Below are 20,911 nucleotides of genomic sequence, written 5' to 3' on the forward strand. Positions count from 1 at the left end.
AAGTATGTAAGACAAAGTCTCGCCATCTTTGCTTCTCAGGAGGATCCTGGAGCAAACTTTAGGTTTATTTAACTCATAAAAATCTTTTAGCATGTAGCTCTAACTGATAAGGACATTCCTTTTTTCTTTTTCATGGACTTAAAAAAAAATTTTTTTTTTAATCATTGAGATGAATTCATGTAACATAAAATTCGCTGTTGTAAAGTGAAGAATTCAGGGCCATTTAGGACATTCACAGTGTTGCGCAACCACCACCTGTCTAGTTCCAAAACATTTCCGTCACTGCAAGAGAACATCGCGCACCCGTTAGGCAGTCACTCCCTATTCTTCTCTGGCACCCCCAAGTCCCTGGCAATCGCTATTCTATTTTCTGTCTCTACTTCTTCTGAATATTTCCTATAAATGGGATCATGCAATGCGTGGTCCTTTGTGACTGATTTCTTTTGCTTAGCCATTGTAGCACGTATCAATACTTCATTCCTTTTTATGTCTGAATAATATTTCATTATATGGATAGCTAACCAAAAAGTTAGCAGTTCGAATCCACCAGTCGCTCCTTGGAAACCCTATGGGCAGTTCTACTCTGCCCTATAGAATCACTATGAGTCAGAATCGACTCAATGGCGCACAACAACAAAGACAACAGTATGGATATCCGTTCGTCCTTGGATGGACATTTGGGTTGTTTCTGCCTTTTGGCTATTGTGAAAAGACTTGTCTTTGTAATATAACCGCCATGCTATTTTTACACCTGACAAAATCAGCAATAATTCCTTAATATCACCTTGGTTTTCATTTCCCCACTTTTTGCAAAGGTGCCCTGTTATAGTTGGTTTGTTCAAATCACGGTCCAAACACAGGTCACATGTGACATTAGGATGTTATGTCTCTGAAGTCTATTGTCTTTTGTAACAATACCAGAGAGACAGCTTTTAAAGATTTTCTTGGGGACAAAAAAATTGCTCAGAAAATTGCCAGTCCCAGAGAAGAGGATTAAAAGAGAATGTGTACATGTTGAGACCTAACTCAGAAAGGTGAGAACAGGAGAGGCAGGAAAATGGGCATTTCTTGCATTGGCTTGTTGGCTGTGGGGGACAACCTGCATTCACAGCCTTTCTGCAGCTCTGTTGGCTCCTTTATAAGTCTCCTGTGCTCCTTTCCTGGGAGAACAGGTGGATGAGGCCAGCAGGGCCCAGGCTCCAGCCATAGAAACAGTCGGTGAAAGGGAGACAGGTGTGGGGGCCGCCTTCAGAGAGACTTGCTAAGGCAGGTGAAGAAGCGAGGCCCAGAGTGACAGTCCTGGGCAGGAAACACAAGTGGGTTTCCAGGTGGATGGCCCTGGCTTTCCAGGGAGAATGGGGCTGGAGCAATGGCATGGATGAGGCTTAAAAAGTTGCCATCTGTTTACAGTTTCTAGAGGAGGTTGTGGTATTTAGAGAGCATCCCTGGGGGGCGCCTCCCCTGGAAAGCAAGGGTTCCATTTCGATCCCTTGGAGGGCGGCTGCTTCGTCTATCTCTTCGGTGGCTCTCCCTGCTGACCTAGCACACTCCACATCTGCATAAACAAAACCTGACTTCAGCCACAGCTTGTTTTCTTCTCACCTCCCTTCCCAACATTTTCCCAAGACACCAGCCACATTCCTAGGACCTGGTTAGATGGAACACAGTGTTTACAGAGAGGGGAGCATCAGAAGAAGGTAGAGCAGAGCTCCATGTCCCCCACGCTCCCCCCAATTTAATCGAAAGGAGTAATGCCACATTCCTTCTGGGAACAGAGTTTGCCACAGAATTTACACTCCTCTGACTTTTGAGGCTGAGCCTACAGCATCAGCACTTGGCTAGCCTCTTAGTAACCAAGGGAGGCCCATTGATGAGGAAAGGCCGGCCTGACAGATTTATAGCGGATGGCCTCCTGCTGGGGGTGCATGCCATTGTGTGTAGCGTATAGATAAGGCTCTAGAAGTAATTGCATCATCTGCCATTAACGGCCTTCATTGGGTCCCACTACTCAGCACCTGGCACCACTCTCCTAGCCTGCTTGTTGACCTTTCAGGCCTGGGGTTTGGCCAAAGTGCCCATCCTCTCCTGGACAAGGGTGCCAATAACTAAGTGGACAAAAAGAGGCCTCTTTACTCTCAGAGTCTACTAATTTTGCCTCATCAAACTGACCTGTCAGTGGAGCCGAAAGTACAGGAAGGAGAGAGCTAGGAAATTTGATTGGAAAAGGAGCAGATGGTGCAGGCCTTGGGGTCTCTATGAGGATGTTGGGTTCTATCCCCAGTGCACTGGGGAGCCACTGGAAGGTTTGAGAGGAGGAGCAGGCCTGGTACTCAGACGTATGGCCCTCTGCTTCCTGCGTTTCCCTGCCAAGTGGACCTAGACCCAGAGCTGGTCTTGCAGGTGTAGCAGAGGAGGTAACAGGTGGCTAAGGAAAGAGTGGGGAGTGGCAAGGATGGCCTGATGGTCCTCTCAGCACCCTCATTTTTTTCTCTTCTCCTCCTTCTCTGTGTTGTCCTTCCCTCCCCTCCTCTCTTTCCCCTCCTGTCCTCTTGGGCCCTAACCACTGAACTCCAGTTTTGGAGGGTGAATGGCCCCAGCTTTCTCCTCCCCCACCCCCATCCAGTTTGCACTCTCCTCCCTGCTCCCTGAGCCTCCACAGAACGCCACACCTCGCTGCTCCCCACAAAGAGCCATAGCGAGGGCTTCCTTGGTCTGTCAGTGATGGGGCTGGTCAGGGACCTGGGCCTCTCAGCAGTGGGAGTGTGCAGGTCCCAGGTCCTGGGATTTCATTCCAGTTTGTCTCTTCAGCAGCTCAGGGAAACAGTTTAACCTGCAACTATTGAGGACCCACTGTTGTAGGCTCTGGGTGAGGGTGGGAGACAGGGAATGGAACAGTGACATAAACAGAAAGAAGTTACTTTCTGTGTCCTTAGTTGTTTGCCAGTAGAGGAAGACTCCACTGCAAAGCTGTTGAGAAGGTTCTATCCACAGTAAAGGGGCACACGTGTGCTTTGGTCGCCCTGGGGGGAGACGTTTCTTGGAAGCTGTCTTGGAGGAAGCCACATTTGAACTGGGCTTTGAAACACATGGAGGTGTCTTAAGTTGGGTTCTCTAGAGAAGCAAAACCAGCGCAGCTTATAAATATGTATAAAAAAAGATTTATATAAAGAAAGTGGCTCATGCAGTTGTAGAAGCTGGAAAGTCCCAAGTCTGTGGGTCAGGCTGGAGGTTTCTCCTGACTCATGTAGCCACAAGTGCTGGTGAATCTAAGATGGGAAGGTCAGATAGCAGGCCTCTGGCTCACAGGCTGTGGAGGCCAACGTGTCCAAGATTAGCCAGAAAGATGGCAGGTAAGGTGCTAGCTCAAGTCCCAAGAACTGGAGGTCAGATGAACAGGAGCCAGCTGCAGGATCCAGACCAAACAAAAGCCAGCAAGCCTTGCCAGTAAGTCCACCTATATTGGATGCAGGCCACACCCCCAAGGAAACTCCTTTTTAACAGTCTGCTCACAACAGATCTCATCATGGAGGTGATCACATTATATCAGATCTTATTATGGAGATGATTACATCATTAAAAAGCTGCCAGACTACATCATAATTACCAAACCATTGAGGATCATGGCCCACCCAAGTTGACATACAACATTATTCATCACAGAGGCCTTCCAGGGGTGGGAGGTGGGGACATGGCAGTGGCCTCCTGACAGAAGATGTCAAGTGCAAAGCAGAATGGGTCACAATATGCACTGGCCTCCTCCTAGTGCCTAACAGCCTCTTCATGTTGTTTATGAAGAACAATAAGCAAGAATGGATGGAGGTCCCTGCAAGTGTATTTAGGAGACAAGGCCAGGACTCGGGAATCAGTGAGCCACCTCCCTGAGCACTCACCCAGGGGCTAAATGAGGTATGGCAGGGATAAGGCTGTAAGAGGGAAGAGAACTCACAGAGCCGGATGGGACTTTGTGTATCCTTCCGGGCAGTTCTTCATTTTCTTGAGGTCATGGAGTCCTTAAGAATCGATGAAAGCCACTGATTGTCCTCAGAAGAAATGCTTGTCTGTACATACACACTACTTTTTTTTATCGAGATATAATTCACATACTAGAGAATCCGCCATTTTAAAGTGTACAATTCAGTGGCATTTAGTATATTCACAGTTATGCAACCATCACCACTATCTAATTCCAGAACCTTCTCACCACCCCAAAAAGAAACCCCATACCCATTAGCAGTCAGTCACTCCTCGTTTCCTCCCTCCCTCCATCCCCCGGAAACCCCTAATCTACCTTCTGTCTCTATGGACTTGCCTATTCTGGGCATTTCATATCAATGGAATCATACAATATGTGACCTTTTGTGTCTGGCTTCTTTCACTCAGCACCAGGTTTCCAAGGTTCGTCTGTGTTGTAGCATGTATCAGTAGGTCATCCCTTTTTATGGCTGTATACTACTCCATTGTATAGATAGGTCACATTTTGTTTGTCCATTCCTCAGTTGATGGACATTTGGGTTGTTTCCACTTTTTGGCTACTATGAACAACGATGCTATGAACACTCGTGTACCAAATTTACACACTAAAATTTGCAAACCACTTCAGGAGATTCACAAAACCCCTGAAGCTCATCTCTTGACCCAGGAAAACCTCATTTTACAAAAGGGAGCATTGAAGAGGGCACGGAGAGGGCAGGAAGACTAATGATAATTTATTGCTATTAACTGAGCAGTGCTAACACCTTACATACCTGTATTCATTTAATCCCTAACAAACAACCCAGTGACATGGTGTTAATAGCTCAGTATTACAGATGAGAAAACTGAGGCTAAAACAAGCCATGCCGTGTTTCTTGGAGGAGGCAGGATTTAAGCTGAGCCTTGACTGCTGGCCCGTCACCTCTCTATTCCCATTGATGTCACTGTTGCCTTCAATTTATTTTTTAGTGGAGTACTTATGCCCTGTCTGGGTGGCACAAATAGTTACTTGCTCAGCCACTAAATGAAAGGTGAGCAGCTTGAAAACCCACCCAGTGGTGCCTGGGAAGAAAGGCCTGGCCATCTGCTTCTGAAAGGTTACAGCCATGAAAACCCTATGGAGCGCAGTTCTACCCTGCAACCCTGGGGTTGCCACAAGTCAGAATTGACTTGATGGCAACTGGGTAATGCCCTCTCTGGGTTGCATTAGTGGTTCAGGGATAGAATTCTCACCTTCCATGCAGGAAACACAGGTTCAATTCCTGGCCAGTGCACTTTATGTGCAGCCACCACCCATCTGTCAGTGGAGGCTTGCATGTTGCTATGATGCTGAACAGCTTTCAGCAGAACAACCAGACTGAGATGAAATAGGAAGAAAGGCTTGGCAACCTACTTCTGAAGACCATCCAGGGAAAACTGTATGGATCACAATGGTCCAATCCCCACCTGATTGTGGGAATGGCACAGGACCAGGCAGCATTTTGTTCCATCGTGCATGGGGTCACTATGAGTCAGGGGCTGACTGCGGCAGCTAACAATGCCCCGTCTGCCAACAAGGCACCCATTTTGCTAAGCCCGGACTGGCCCAGTGTATGCTGGGCTTCCTGGACTGGTGTAAAATGACCGTCCCCCTGAAAGTGGCCCTGTGATTAATGTCCCTACCTCCTGCTTTTCCCCTTCAGCAGAGGCTGAGCCTCCTGCCAAACAGGCTTGTGTGCCTGGCTGAGGTAATAATAGCTCAGGGGCACCAAGGGCATCTCCTGAATAGCTGAGACATCTGTAGCCGTGTGGCCATATTGCTATGCTCCGGCTGCACGCCCTGCCCGGTGAGGAGGCGCCAGGGTCGGGCGAAGGACTGTGTGTGGCTGGGGGTTCTGCAAAGATGGGGGTGCCATTAAAAGGCCAGCGTCATCCACCACTCCTTGCTTTGTCTCTCAGCCCGTGGACAACCAGCAAGCCATGGTGCGCAGGGAGTCCCTGATCAACTTGGAGAACTTCAAGAAGCAGTATGTGCGCCGGCGATGGAAGGTATGTCAGGGTCGGGGTGGGGGGAAAAGGGGGAACAGGCGGGGCTCCTGGTGTCTCCCCAGGTCTCCGTGCACAGTCTCACCTGCGGTTCCTTCTCTCTTCTTCCTTTCAGCTGTCCTTCAGCATTGTCTCCTTGTGTAACCACCTCACCCGCTCCCTGATGAAGAAGGTGCATCTGAGGCCAGATGAGGACCTGGTGGGTAAATGCAGTGCCCTCTTCCTGGAGCCCCCGCCCCTGCCCCTTCCCCCTGAGACAGGTGGCTTTTAACTGTTTCCAGCCAGCTCCCACTGGTCTGGTTCTCTGCTGCACTGGAGGCTGGAGCGTGGTCAGAAGAAGCCATGTGTTCAGGGAGGCCCTCTGGGGTGGTTCTGGAAGGGAGTTCTCTGACCCGGCAGGGTGAACTTTTGGAGGTTCTCAAATTCTTTTCTGGGGGGGGGCGGGGGCTCCAAAAGAGCTGCTGCTGCCACTCCACAACCCCCAGCCTTTCCCCAGCCCACTGGGGACCGTGGGGACTCTGGATAATGATGCTACCTCAAAAAAACCAAACGAAACCTGTTACCATCAAGTTAATCCTGACTCGTAGTGACCCTATAGGACAGAGCAGAACTGCCCCATAGGGTTTCCAAGGAGTGGCTGGAAGATTCAAACTGCCAACCTTTTGGTTAGTAGCCGAGCTCTTAACCACTACACCACCATTGTTCCTGACAGTCCACAAATCTACTTTAGAATGGGAGTTTCTGATTCTGTTTTCCACTTTTCCATTTCTGTTTTGCTTTAGATTAGAATTATCAAGGATATTAATAACAGGATTTAGATGACATATTGATTAGCTTGTTATAGTTTTATGTACATTTAAAAGGAGAGGCTTATGATATACTGGTCAAGAGTGTGGCCTCTGAAGCCAGACTGTCAGGATTCAAATCTGCATTTACTAGCTGTGTGACCTTGGAAACATCACTTAACCTCTCTGTGCCAAAATTGCCTCATTTGTAAAATGGGGTTAATAATAGTCCCTATGAGTAGGAATTGACTCAATGGCACTGGTGGGACCTCAAAGGGTAATCATGTGGATTAAATAATGATATATTCTTAGAACAAGTGTTAGCAATTATTAGCAGTGGTGTTTAAAATCCTTTTGTAGATTTTAGAATGCAGAGCCAGTATGCGTTAGTATTTCAACTGGTAGGGGTTCCCTGGATAGCCTCTCCCCACCATTCACGGAGCACAGTGAAGGGGTCCAGCAGTGTCTGGGATGGCACAAGTCAGGATGGGAGGGGGCTCCCTGCTCAGGAAGGGGCTGGAGGGCAGCTGCCTGAGACTGGCAGCCCCATCAGCCTCAGGATGCACCACGCTCAGCCCCACAGACAGCACAGCCCCTGCAGCTCCCCCATCCCTCCACACACACCCTGGGTCCTCTTTCTTCAGCCTGAGCTCTTGTTGATTCCTGCTCTTGCTCAGGCTTTGAAACAGAAAGCCCTGGTGACGTGATGGTTAAGCTCTTGGCTGCTAATCAAATGGTAGGTGGTCTGAGCCCTCCAGCAGCTCCATGGGAGAAAAGACCTAGAGACCTGTTCCCAGGAAGATTATAGGGATTGCAACCAGTGTCACAAAACAATATGTATACAAATTTTTGAATCAGAAATTAAAAAAAAGATTACAGCCTGGGAAGCCTTGTGGGGCCGTTCTACTTGATGCCACACAACAGCAAGCCTGGAACATCCACATGGCCCTGGTTGAGCTGTATCCCTTCCCTTGCCTCTTTCCTCATCTGCTATCAAAGGGGCCAGGCCTCTCTCCCTCTGAAAATCCCTGTTAATGACAGGTGGACTTTTCCCCAGCTTACTTTTTTATTGTTTGGCTCTGACTCATACTAAAAAGTTACTAATCAGTAGAGCTCAAGTTATTTTTATTGTCATAGCCAGGCTTGGTCTAGGATGTATTTGGCTAAAGTTGATCGACCTTGGATTTCCAGCTGGCTCAGGCCAGGGGAAATAGAATAGGACTTGAGAAGGCACGTGACAGGCAGCAGGCAGGCCTTTCGGCTGAACCCCTGGCCTTGCTGCTGGGTACAATGCAATCCATGGTGAGAGGACCTGGGAGTAATTGAGAAAAATTGTAAACTTCTTTCCTAATTTTTGTCCTTATGCAAACATTTTTAAGTAGTCCTATTTTTACTCAGCACCATCAACTCAATGCCACACCCTACAAATGGAAAAGGATTGGGTTCCAGACATCTGTTTTACAGTTTTCCCAAAGGGACTTTCCTTAAAAAAAAAAAAAAAAAAAGAATGATAGGCCCATTTGTTTAGAAAGCATCAAAACTGGACATCTGACAATGGCTTTTTTTTTTTTTATAATTAATTTTTATTAAGCTTCAAGTGAACATTTACAATTCCAATCAGTCTGTCACATGTAGGTTTACACACATCTTACTCCCTTCTCCCACTTGCTCTCCCCCTATTGAGTCAGCCCTTACAGTCTCTCGTTTCGTGCCAATTTTGCCATCTTCCCTCTCTCTCTATCTTCCCATCCCCCCTCCAGTCAAGAGTTGCCAACACACTCTCCAGTGTCCACCTGATTTAATTAGCTCACTCTTCATCAGCATCTCTCTCCCCCCCACTGACCAGTCCTTTTCATGCCTGATGATTTGTCTTCGGGGATGGTTCCTGTCCTGTGCCATCAGAAGTTCTGGGGAGCATTGTCTCTGGGATTCCTCTAGTCGCAATCATACCATTAGGTATGGTCTTTTCATGAGAATTTGGGGTCTGTATCCCATTGGTCTCCTGCTCCCTCAGGAGTTGTCTGTTGTGCTCCCTGACAGGGCAGACATCGATTGTGGCCGGGCACCAACTAGTTCTTCTGGTCTCAGGATAATGTAGGTCTCTGGATCATGTGGCCCTTTCTGTCTCTTGGGTTCTTAGTTGTCGTGTGACCTCGGTGTTCTTCCTTTGCCTTTGCTCCAGGTGGGTTGAGACCAATTGATGTATCTTAGATGGCCACTTGTTGGCATTTAGGACCCCAGGTGCCACAATTCAAAGTGGGATGCAGAATGTTTTCATAATAGAATTATTTTGCCCATTGACTTAGAAGTCCCCTCAAACCATGTTCCCCAGACCCCAGCCCCTGCTTCGCTGACCTTTGAAGCTTTCAGTTTATCCCGGAAACCTCTTTGCTTTTAGTCCAGTCCAATTAGGCTGACCTTCCTTGTATTGAGTGTTGTCTTTCCCTTCACCTAAAGCAGTTCTTATCTACAGATTGATCAATAAAAAGCCCTCTCCCTCCCTCCCTCCCTCCCCCCTTTGTAACCACAAAAGTATGTGTTCTTCTCCGTTTTTTCTATTTCTCAAGATCTTATAATAGTGGTCTTATACAATATTTGTCCTTTTGCAACTGACTCATTTCGCTCAGCATAATGCCTTCCAGATTCCTCCATGTTATGAAATGTTTCAGAGATTCGTCACTGTTCTTTATCGATGCGTAGTATTCCATTGTGTGAATATACCACAATTTATTTACCCATTCGTCCGTTGATGGACATCTTGGTTGCTTCCAGCTTTTTGCTATTGTAAACAGAGCTGCAATAAACATGGGTGTGCATATATCTGTTTGTGTGAAGGCTCTTGTATCTCTAGGGTATATTCCCAGGAGTGGGATTTCTGGGTCGTATGGTAGTTCTATTTCTAACTGTTTAAGATAACTCCAGATAGATTTCCAAAGTGGTTGTACCATTTTACAATCCCACCAGCAGTGTATGAGTGTTCCAATCTCTCCGCAGCCTCTCCAACATTTATTATTTTGTGTTTTTTGGATTAATGCCAGTCTAGTTGGTGTGAGATGGAATCTCATCGTAGTTTTAATTTGCATTTCTCTAATGGCTAATGATCGAGAGCATTTTCTCATGTATCTGTTGGCTGCCTGAATATCTTCTTTAGTGAAATGTGTGTTCATATCCTTTGCCCACTTCTTGATTGGGTTGTTTGTCTTTTTGTGGTTGAGTTTTGACAGAATCATGTAGATTTTAGAGATCAGGCGCTGGTCTGAGATGTCATAGCTGAATATTCTTTCCCAGTCTGTAGGTGGTCTTTTTACTCTTTTGGTGAAGTCTTTAGATGAGCATAGGTGTTTGATTTTTAGGAGCTCCCAGTTATCTGGTTTCTCTTCATCATTTTTGGTAATGTTTTGTATTCTGTTTATGCCCTGTATTAGGGCTCCTAGGGTTGATCCTATTTTTTCTTCCATGATCTTTATCATTTTAGTCTTTATGTTTAGGTCTTTGATCCACTTGGAGTTAGTTTTTGTGCATGGTGTGAGGTATGGGTCCTGTTTCATTCTTTTGCAAATGGATATCCAGTTATGCCAGCACCATTTGTTAAAAAGACTATCATTTCCCCAATTGACTGACACTGGTCCTTTGTCAAATATCAGCTGCTCATACGTGGATGGATTTATATCTGGGTTCTCAATTCTGTTCCATTGGTCTATGTGCCTGTTGTTGTACCAGTACCAGGCTGTTTTGACTATTGTAGCTGTATAATAGGTTCTGAAATCAGGTAGAGTGAGGCCTCCCACTTTCTTCTTCTTTTTCAGTAATGTTTTGCTTATCCGAGGCTTCTTTCCCTTCCATATGAAGTTCGTGATTTGTTTCTCTATCCCCTTAAAGTATGACATTGGTATTTGGATTGGAAGTGCGTTATATGTATAGATGGCTTTTGGTAGAATAGACATTTTTACTATGTTAAGTCTTCCTATCCATGAGCAGGGTATGTTTTTCCACTTAAGCATGTCCTTTTGAATTTCTTGTAGCAGAGTTTTATAGTTTTCTTTGTATAGGTCTTTTACATCCTTGGTAAGATTTATTCCTAAGTATTTTATCTTCTTGGGGGCTACTGTGAATGGTATTGATTTGGTGATTTCCTCTTCGGTGTTCTTTTTGTTGATGTAGAGGAATCCAAGTGATTTTTGTATGTTTATTTTATAACCTGAGACTCTTCCAAACTCTTCTATTAGTTTCAGTAGTTTTCTGGAGGATTCCTTAGGGTTTTCCATGTATACGACCATGTCATCTGCAAATAGTGATAGCTTTACTTCCTCCTTACCAATCTGGATACCCTTTATTTCTTTGTCTAGCCTAATTGCTCTGGCTAGGACTTCAAGTACGATGTTGAATAAGAGTGGTGATAAAGGGCATCCTTGTCTGGTTCCCGTTCTCAAGGGAAATACTTTCAGGTTCTCTCCATTTAGAGTGATATTGGCTGTTGGCTTTGCATTTCTCTATATAGATGCCCTTTATTATGTTGAGGAATTTTCCTTCAATTCCTATTTTGGTTAGAGTTTTTATCATAAATGGGTGTTGGACTTTGTCACATGCCTTTTCTGCATCTATTGATAAGATCATGTGGTTTTTATCTTTTGTTTTATTTGTGTGATGGATTACATTAATGGTTTTTCTGATATTAAACCAGCCTTGCATACCTGGTATAAATCCCACTTGATCAGGGTGAATTATTTTTTTGATGTGTTGTTGGATTCTATTGGCTAGAATTTTGTTGAGGATTTTTGCATCTATGTTCATGAGGGATATAGGTCTATAATTTTCTTTTTTTGTAATGTCTTTACCTGGTTTTGGTATCAGGGAGATGGTAGCTTCATAGAATGAGTTGGGTAGTATTCCGTCTTTTTCTATGGTTTGAAATACCTTCAATAGTAATGGTGTTAAGTCTTCTCTGAAGGTTTGGTAGAACTCTGCAGTGAAGCCGTCTGGGCCAGGAATTTTTTTTGTTGGAAGTTTTTTGATTACCGTTTCAATCTCTTTTTTTGTTACGGGTCTATTTAGTTGTTCTACTTCTGAATGTGTTAGTTTAGGTAGGTAGTATTGTTCCAGGAATTTATCCATTTCTTCTAGGTTTTCAAATTTGTTAGAGTACAATTTTACGTAGTAATCTGAAATGATTCTTTTAATTTCATTTGCTTCTGTTGTGATGTGGTCCTTCTCGTTTCTTATTCGGGTTATTTGTTTCCTTTCCTGTATTTCTTTAGTCAGTCTAGCCAATGGTTTATCAATTTTGTTAATTTTTTCAAAGAACCAGCTTTTGGCTTTGTTAATTCTTTCAATTGTTTTTCTGTTCTCTAATTCATTTAGTTCAGCTCTAATTTGTATTATTTGTTTTCTTCTGGTGCCTGATGGGTTCTTTTGTTGCTCACTTTCTATTTGTTCAAGTTGTCGGGACAGTTCTCTGATTTTGGCTCTTTCTTCTTTTTGTATGTGTGCATTTATTGATATAAATTGGCCTCTGAGCACTGCTTTTGCTGTGCCCCAGAGGTTTTGATAGGAAGTATTTTCATTCTCGTTGCAGTCTATGAATTTTCTTATTCCCTCCTTGATGTCTTCTATAACCCAGTCTTTTTTCAGGAGGGTATTGTTCATTTTCCAAGTATTTGATTTCTTTTCCCTCGTTTTTCTGTTATTGATTTCTAGCTTCATTGCCTTGTGGTCTGAGAAGATGCTTTGTAATATTTCGATGTTTTGGATTCTGCAAAGGTTTGTTTTATGACCTAATATGTGGTCTATTCTAGAGAATGTTCCATGTGCGCTAGAAAAAAAAGTATACTTTGTGGCAGTTGGGTGGAGAGTTCTGTATAAGTCAATGAGGTCAAGTTGGTTGATTGTTGTAATTAGGTCTTCCGTGTCTCTATTGAGCTTCTTACTGGATGTCCTGTCCTTCTCCGATAGTGGTGTGTTGAAGTCTCCTACTATAATTGTGGAGGTGTCTATCTCACTTTTCAGTTCTGTTAAAATTTGATTTATGTATCTTGCAGCCCTGTCATTGGGTGCATAAATATTTAATATGGTTATATCTTCCTGATCAATTGTCCCTTTTATCATTATGTAGTGTCCTCCTTTATCCTTTGTGGTGGATTTAAGTCTAAAGTCTATTTTGTCAGAAATTAATATTGCTACTCCTCTTCTTTTTTGCTTATTGTTTGCTTGATATATTTTTTTCCATCCTTTGAGTTTTAGTTTGTTTGTGTCTCTAAGTCTAAGGTGTGTCTCTTGTAGGCAGCATATAGATGGATCGTGTTTCTTTATCCAGTCCGTGACTCTCTGTCTCTTTATTGGTGCATTTAGTCCATTTACATTCAGGGTAATTATAGATAAATAAGTTTTTAGTGCTGTCATTTTGATGCCTTTTCATGTGTGTTGTTGGCCATTTCATTTTTCTACATGCTTTTTTGTGCTGAGACGTTTTTCTTAGTAGCTTGTGAGATCCTCATTTTCATAATGTTTAACTTTGTGTTTGTTGAGTCGTTACGTTTTTCTTGGCTTTTTTCTTGAGTTATGGAATTGATATTCCTTTTTGTGGTTACCTTATTATTTACCCCTATTTTTCTAAGTAAAAACCTAACTTGTAACCTTCTATATCGCCTTGTATCACTCTCCATCTGGCAGTTCAATGCCTCCTATGTTTAGTCCCTCTTTTTGATTATTGTGATCGTTTATCTATTGATTTCCGTGATTTCCTGTTATGTGTATTATTTTGTTTATTTATTTACTTTTTAGAATTAGTCTTAATTTGTTTGTTTTTGTGCTTTCCCTATTTGAGTTGCGTTGATATCAGGACGTTCTGTTTTGTGACCTTGTATTGTGCTGGTACCTGATATTATTGGTCATCAGGCCAAACAATCTCCTTTAGCATTTCTTGCAGTCTTGGTTCAGTTTTTGCAAATTCTCTAAACTTGTGTTTATCTGTAAATATCTTAATTTCTCCTTCATATTTCAGAGAGAGTTTTGCTGGATATATGATCCTTGGTTGGCAGTTTTTCTCCTTCAGTGCTCTGTATACGTCGTCCCATTCCCTTCTTGCCTGCATGGTTTCTGCTGAGTAGTCTGAACTTATTCTTATTGATTCTCCCTTGAAGGAAACCTTTCTTTTCTCCCTGGCTGCTTTTAAAATTTTCTGTTTGTCCTTGGTTTTGGCAAGTTTGATGATAATATGTCTTGGTGTTTTTCTTTTTGGATCAATCTTAAATGGGGTTCGATGAGCATCTTGGATAGATATCCTTTCGTCTTTCATGATGTCAGGGAAGTTTTGTGTCAGGAGTTCTTCAACTATTTTCTCTGTGTTTTCTGTCCCCCCTCCCTGTTCTGGGACTCCAATCACTCGCAAGTTATCCTTCTTGATAGAGTCCCACATGATTCTTACGGTTTCTTCATTTTTTTTAATTCTTTTATCTGATTTTTTTTCAGCTATGTTGGTGTTGATTCCCTGGTCCTCCAGAAGTCCTAGTCTACATTCTAATTGCTCGAGTCTGCTCTTCTGACTTTCTATTGCGTTGTCAAATTCTGTAATTTTATTGTTAATCTTTTGGATTTCTACATGCTGTCTCTCTATGGATTCTTGCAACTTATTAATTTTTCCACTATGTTCTTGAATAATCTTTTTGAGTTCTTCAACAGTTTTATCAGTGTGTTCCTTGGCTTTTTCTGCATTTATCCTAATTTCATTTGTGATATCTTTAAGCATTCTGTAAATTAGTTTTTTATATTCTGTATCTGATAATTCCAGGATTGTATCTTCATTTGGGAAAGATTTTGATTCTTTTGTTTGGGGGATTGGAGAAGCTGTCATGGTCTGTTTCTTTATGTGGTTTGATATGGACTGCTGTCTCCGAGCCATCACTGGGAAACTAGATTTTCCAGGTAATCAGCTAAAAAAAATGCAGTCAGATCCCTATCTGAATTCTCCCTCTGGCTCCGGGTATTCGGATGTTAATGGAGCCGCCTGGTACGCTGGCTCCTAGTTCTGAAAACGGTCGCTGTCTGCCCGTATTTGTTTGTTTTCCGTCTCTAAGTCTGTGCTTGTTGTTCAGAGTTCGTAGATTGTTATGTACGTGATCGATTCCCTTGTTTTTCCGAGTCTTTGTTGCAAGAGGGATCCGCGGTAGCGTCCACCTAGTCCGCCATCTTGGCCCCGCCTTCCTGACAATGGCTTTTTTCTGACTTGCTTAAGGCTTTCTGGGCTCCCTGGGTGGCACAAATGTTTGTACCTGACTACTAACCTAAAGGTTGATGGTTCGAACCCACCTGATTGCACTGCAGAAGAAAGGCCTGGCCATCTGCTTTTGTAAAAATTACAGCCAAGAAAACCCTATGGAGCAGTTCTACTTTATAACACATGGGGTCACCAGGAGTCAGAATGGACTTGACAGCAACAGGTTTTTAAGGCTTTCTGGATTAGCGTTTATTTTAATAACTTTGATAATTAGGCTACATCGGTTTGGCCTGAATGAAAAGGCAGTAGAACCTCCAGGGTGGCTGCCTCAGCTCTGGTTTAGCCAAGTACCTGCTGAAGAACAGCACTTTACTTTTCTCCTTCATAAAAATTCAACTCAGAAACAATTTCCCTGGAAGAAATGTGTGACGAAACTCTGCTGAAGGTGAAGCCTAAGTCGGCTAAGAAAGAGGGTGTGTGGAGTGGTGGCCGTCAGATCTTGGGGAGCCCTGTGGCTCACTCCCCAGCTCCCAGTCTCTCTAGGCTGAGTTCAGCCCACAGATCACGTCTGCAAGTGGTCTTGATCATGTGGCAGCCAGAAAGGGCTCCGATACAGCTTTCACTGGTATTAAAATGTGGTCTGTCCTGGACCCTCATTCCCCTCGGATGCCTTCCCTGCTTTCCTTCCTCCTTGAAGGCGGCCTCGGGTCAGCCTGGCTGCCTTTCGGGGCCCTCTGTTCCTTCTGGCCCCCACACTGGTCTCTGGGCAGCAGCCCTAGGCTTCCTTTCAATATTCACCTCCCTGGCTCGCAGGTCCCTGACTCAGGGGTAGCACCCCAGGTTGCCCAGCTTGACCCACTCCTGGCATCTCATGACGCCCTGCCCTGGGCCTCTTTTTTCATTTTCAGAGGAATTGTGAGAGTGACGCGGAGGAGGACATTGCCAGGAGGAAAGCCCTCCACCCCCGGAGAAGGAGTAGCACCTCTTAGCTGGCCTGGTGGCAGTGCCGCCCGGGAGGCCCAGGCCCAGAGGGGCTCCCTTCTGCACAGACCGTTGGACCCAGACCATCACCAGCATCCAGGCATTCTGCATCCCTGAGCGCTTTGCAAGAGAGAAGGGCCAGCAGCACTCAGAAGAGTTTGCAGGGGAGCCGGGAGACCCTGGGAGCTGTGACTGTCTCCTACAGAGAAGGCTCCAGCCTTCCTGAAGCTCTTAATTCTCCACAAAACAGGCTTTTACCTGTCTGCCAACCTCAGGACCTGGGGTGGGGGTGTGGACTTCAGCAAACTATGTAAACAAACATCATTCATACCTGGATGTGTGTGTGTGTGTGTGTGTGTGTGTGTGTGTGTGTGGATGTGGGGGCGTGAGTGTGTTACAGCATCACCTGGGAGCCTGGACAGAGGTGAGTCCCAGGTTGGCTCTTTAAAAGCCCTCCTTGTCTTCCTGAAAGCCAGGCTGCTGAGCTGGGCAGGGCTAATGGTAGAGAAGTGTCGGATGAGAGGGGAACTCTGGTCCAGTGATCCCCATCTTCTAACTGAAGGTGGGAGATTTCATTTTATCCCTGTGGGTGGAGCTTGGCTGGCATTCTGAGGGGCCAGGGAGAAGCCCTGGGAGGGTGAGGTGTGTAGGATGAGGTCAGGCTCAGGAAGCTTTCCTCACAGAGCAAGGAAGATCAGAACCAGCCAGGTCAAAAGCAGCACCAGGAGGACAGAGGCTGCTTGCATGGGAACAGGGCAAGTGAGTGAAGTGAACCTTGGGGTATGAGGGACCAATCCTGTGACCTCCCAGAACCCACATGTAGTCAGGGAGTCAGGTGGACCAACATATCAGACCTTCTACAGCAGCCAATTGCAAGCCCATTGTGTTGTATTGTTGTTGTTTGTTTTTTCATTTTTATTAAACTTCTGTTTACCTGTTGCTTGGCTTTTGATTTCCTTCAACCCAGGTACCTGTGATGTGGGGGAGTACCCAGGGCTGGGGTGCTGAGTGGGCAGGTCTTACTGAACCACCCCCTCTGGACTGCAAGGTGCCTGCCTTCTGTATCCTTCCTTAAAGGTGCTCAGCACCCCAAAACTGGCCCAGATATCACACGTAATGCTTGTACTCACTCTGCCACTGCCAGCACGACCCCTGCCAACTATGGCCAAAACAGGGGCAGAAAGCTTTTAAAGATGTGGAAAAGGGCAAAGAAGGAACCACTGGGAGAAGCAAGAGAAAACAGACATGTATTACGGGACCCTTGAGTAGATATGGCAAGGGAACCTTAATGACACAGAAATCTGGGCCCTACTTTCCAGGTGGAGAGAATGGTGTTGCTGACCATCAACCCAAGAAGAAGACCTTAAGAGTCAGAAATAAAAAAGGCCAGGATGAGGCACTGAGGTTTAGAAAGTACATGGGAAGAGATGGAAGGAGAGGGAGAGAAGTTTTGGAAAGTGAGTGAGGGATCTGAGCTGAGGAAATGAGCCAAGAAAGGAGGGGAGGATATAAACCATGATGGAAAAAAAGGTCCCGAGGAGAAAGGGAGGCATCCATTCTTTTTGTCAGCAGTGAGTTATAAGTACATTGCATGAGAGAGTGCGCCAAGTGCCTTCATCTAGTGGATGGATCCAGGGAAAGTGATCCCATGGGACAGAAAGGCAAACCAGTTTCAGAAAAGCTTCTGACAGAAATGGAGTGGACCTGTAAGAGGAAGTGGCTTGTTGACAAGAAGTTGACCTTTAGCTCCTGGGCCTCCCCAGTTCTCAGATAGACCTACCTTTGCCGCTCATTCTAGCCTCTGGAAGGTGGCCGCAGGGCCCCTGGGGGGCTCATGGCTGTGACTGGTAACGTAAGTCAACCTGGAATGTTCTAGAACGGGGGGGCTTACTGGGAACTCCTAGAAAGTAAAGCGTGGCAGGGGTGCAAGGGCTTCCCTCCTGCTAGGAAGAAGAGCAGTGAATGGTTTTGACAAACCCAGCCTCAAGTTTCTAATCATAATTGCAGGGTTAGCCTTTTAGAATTTGCCTAGCCCAGCCGCTAAGGAGCCCTGCTGGTGCAGTGGTCAAATGCCTGGCTGTTAACCGAAAGGTTGGTGGTTCAAACCCAGCCAGTGGCTCCACAGGACAAAAGACTTGTCGATCGGTTCCTGTAAATGTTTTTATGTGCCGTGGAGTCAATTCCGACTCAAAGCCACACTGTAGGACCTGGTCCAGGATTACAGCCTGGGAAAACCTATGGGGCAGTTCTACTCTGTCATATAGGGTCACTATGAGTTGGAATTGGCTCAGCGGGCACACAACAACAGCCCAACCACTACATTTTATTGAAGAGAGAGGACGTGACCACACAGCAAGTTCATGAATAAGTCCAAGGAAACCTCAGACTTCCTAATGCCTGGTACAGAGCTCGTTTCTTCAGTTTGATGGACTGTGGTAGACCATTCAGGAAATGAAAAGACTGTTCACTTTGCCTAATTTTTTTTTTTTAATTTATTGTGCTTTAGATGAAGGTTTACAGAGCAAATTAGTTTCTCATTAAACAATTAACTCGCATATTTATCTATGGCATTGCCTGCCAACCACCTTTGCCTCATTTTTAACAAGTTCTCGTCCATTTGTGCTGCTCCCTGTTTCATTCTTCATTTTTGGAAGTGGATGAAATTATCACACTTGTTTCTGCCCATCTTGTCACAATAAAGACACTGCCCTTGGACACCTCAGTAGCCAGCTCCCTATCACTGAACCACAGTGTTGGGCTCCCACTCTGGGCCTGGCACTGTTCTGGGTTCTGGGTTAGAACAGAGAGCAGGACAGGCATGGTCCCTACCCTAAAGGTGACCACACTCCAAAAGTCCTGGGAATCAAGGTCTCTGCCATCCTGCCCGCAGACTGCTCCTCCCAGCCTTCCTCTCATCTAGGTTACATAAAGCTCTGTTGCTCGATTTTGCTCAGCCTACCTCTGTAGTGTTTGATGGCATCTGCTGGGTTTCCCAGAATCCCTTGGGAACCAGAGGCTAGGCTGGACAGAGGGGCCCTTTGAGGACACACATTCTGCATTCTCACCTCAGAAGCCTTCTCCCCAACAGCCAGACACCCATGCCCCTCCCTTACAGGCCCCAGTCCCTGTGGCCTCTCTGCTGACAGGTGGCTGAGGATGAGTGGCAGCAGCTGGCCCAAGGGAACCAGGTGTGTTCTGTTGGCTCTGAAGATGTGTTGACCAGCTGACACTTCAAGGTTGAAAGGACAACAGTGTGTGCTCTGAGGTAAATGGAGCATTCCCAGTGATGAAAACTACTCGGTTAAAGGGCAGTTCTTTAGCGAGGTCCGGGGGTGCCCTGCCCCAGGGCGTTTGCCTGTGTGTTTGCAGGATGCCGCATCAATATTTCACAAGTACACATATAAATATTTTAGTGCGCTGTGTTTTAATGTCAGTCTCACTGACTTTTCTGACTCCAGATCTTAGACTGCATTTGCCTTTTCCATGCACATATTTATTAACCAAAGGTTTTTTTTTTTTTTTTCCTGGAAGCAAATGAAGGCCATACCATAAAAGGTTAACCACAAATGAAAACGTTCTACATTCTACTTTGGCGAGTGGTATCTGGGGTCTTAAAAGCCTGTGAGTGGCCATCTAAGATACTCCACTGGTCTCACCCCTTTGGGACTGAACGAGAATGGAGAAAACTAAACATACAAGGGAAAGATTAGTCCAAAGGACTAATGGACCACAACTACCATGGCCTCCACCAGAATGAGTCCAGGACAACCTGATGGTGCCTGGCTACCACCACCGACTGTTCTGACAGGGATCACAATAGAGAGACCCAGACAGAGCTAGAGAAAAATGTCGAACAAAATTCTCACTCAAAAAAAGACCAGACTTACTGGCCTGACAGAGACTGGAGAAACCCTGAGAGTATGGCCTACGGATACCCTTTTAGCTCAAAAATGAAATCACTGCTGAGGTTCACCCTTCATTCAAAGATTAGACAGGCCCATAAAACAAAATGAGACTAAAGGGGCACACCAGCCCAGGGGCAAGGACTAGAAAGCAGGAGGGGACAGGAAAGCTGGTAATAGGGAACCCAGGGTCAAGAAGGGAGAGTGTTGACATGTTGTGGGGTTATTAACCAATGTCATAAAACAATATGTGTACTAACTGTTTAATGAGAAGCTAGTTTGTTCTGTAAACTTTCATCTAAAGTACAATAAAAAAAAAATTAGCACTGTGCCCCACAGACAACCGAAGTAGGTACATGTGAAAAAAACTAAATTGAAGACTGGGATATTGGAAGAAATTTCATCTGGCACAGTCTTGCAGAATGTTCTTTGTATCTGTTTCCCAGCTTGATTTCATCCTGACATTGTCCTGTTCACTGTTGCTACACCCTAAAGAATAATATCTTCAATGGTGTTCTACTGAGATGAGCCATTCTAAGTAAACTTTAACAGGCTTAGGGATTGGAGCAGTTGAAAAGCTGTGAACAATGGTTAACTGACATTTCAAAAAGCAGAAACACGGTGACTTTCCATTAATGATTTCTAAGATGCTGTTGTTTGTTTTTTTCCTCTCTGCCACTAGTTTCTCTTCTCTCCCTCTTCTATCCTTGGCAAGTCATAATAGATAGCCAAAGTACATATTTTAGTAATTTCTTTACTTACTGAATAAAAGTCACGTTCCCAGTTCTAAGTCTAAAAAACAGTTGATTTTATTATCTAGGTAGAAGATTTTGTGTTTTTCCCCCTGTGGATCAGTGATCCTCTGCCACTGAGCTAGAGAGAAAACGAAAGAAGAAAAAGCTTGCAATAATGTTTAAGAACGTGCTCTGAAATGGGAACATTTCACATACAGCATCTCATTTAACCCTTTTCATAAACTTGTAAGGAAAGTGAGAGCCCATTTAACAGATGAGGAAGCTGAGGGGCAGCAGAGTTAA

The 20,911-nt window shown here is 44.9% G+C and overlaps 1 protein-coding gene across 4 annotated transcripts in view; it reads left to right on the forward strand.

Annotated features, from left to right (window-relative positions):
- Positions 1-16,114, forward strand: part of DAPK2 (death associated protein kinase 2) — a 171,307-nt gene extending 155,193 nt beyond the window's left edge. For 3 of the 4 annotated variants that reach the window (XM_023558326.2, XM_064267421.1, XM_023558327.2), the window contains one exon: positions 5,911-6,000. Coding sequence is in view for 1 of the 4 variants with exons in the window: in XM_023558329.2 (XP_023414097.1) it covers positions 5,911-6,000; positions 6,113-6,196; positions 15,900-15,980 (255 nt within the window). In the remaining 3 variants the exon portion in view is untranslated. Of the gene's footprint in view, positions 1-5,910; positions 6,001-6,112; positions 6,197-15,899 lie in introns of those variants that run through there. The other variant, XM_023558329.2, reaches the window with a different exon arrangement.
- Positions 16,115-20,911: the final 4,797 nt, after the last annotated feature.

The sequence above is a fragment of the Loxodonta africana genome, chromosome 13, assembly GCF_030014295.1.
Source record: "Loxodonta africana isolate mLoxAfr1 chromosome 13, mLoxAfr1.hap2, whole genome shotgun sequence".
NCBI lineage: Eukaryota > Metazoa > Chordata > Mammalia > Proboscidea > Elephantidae > Loxodonta > Loxodonta africana.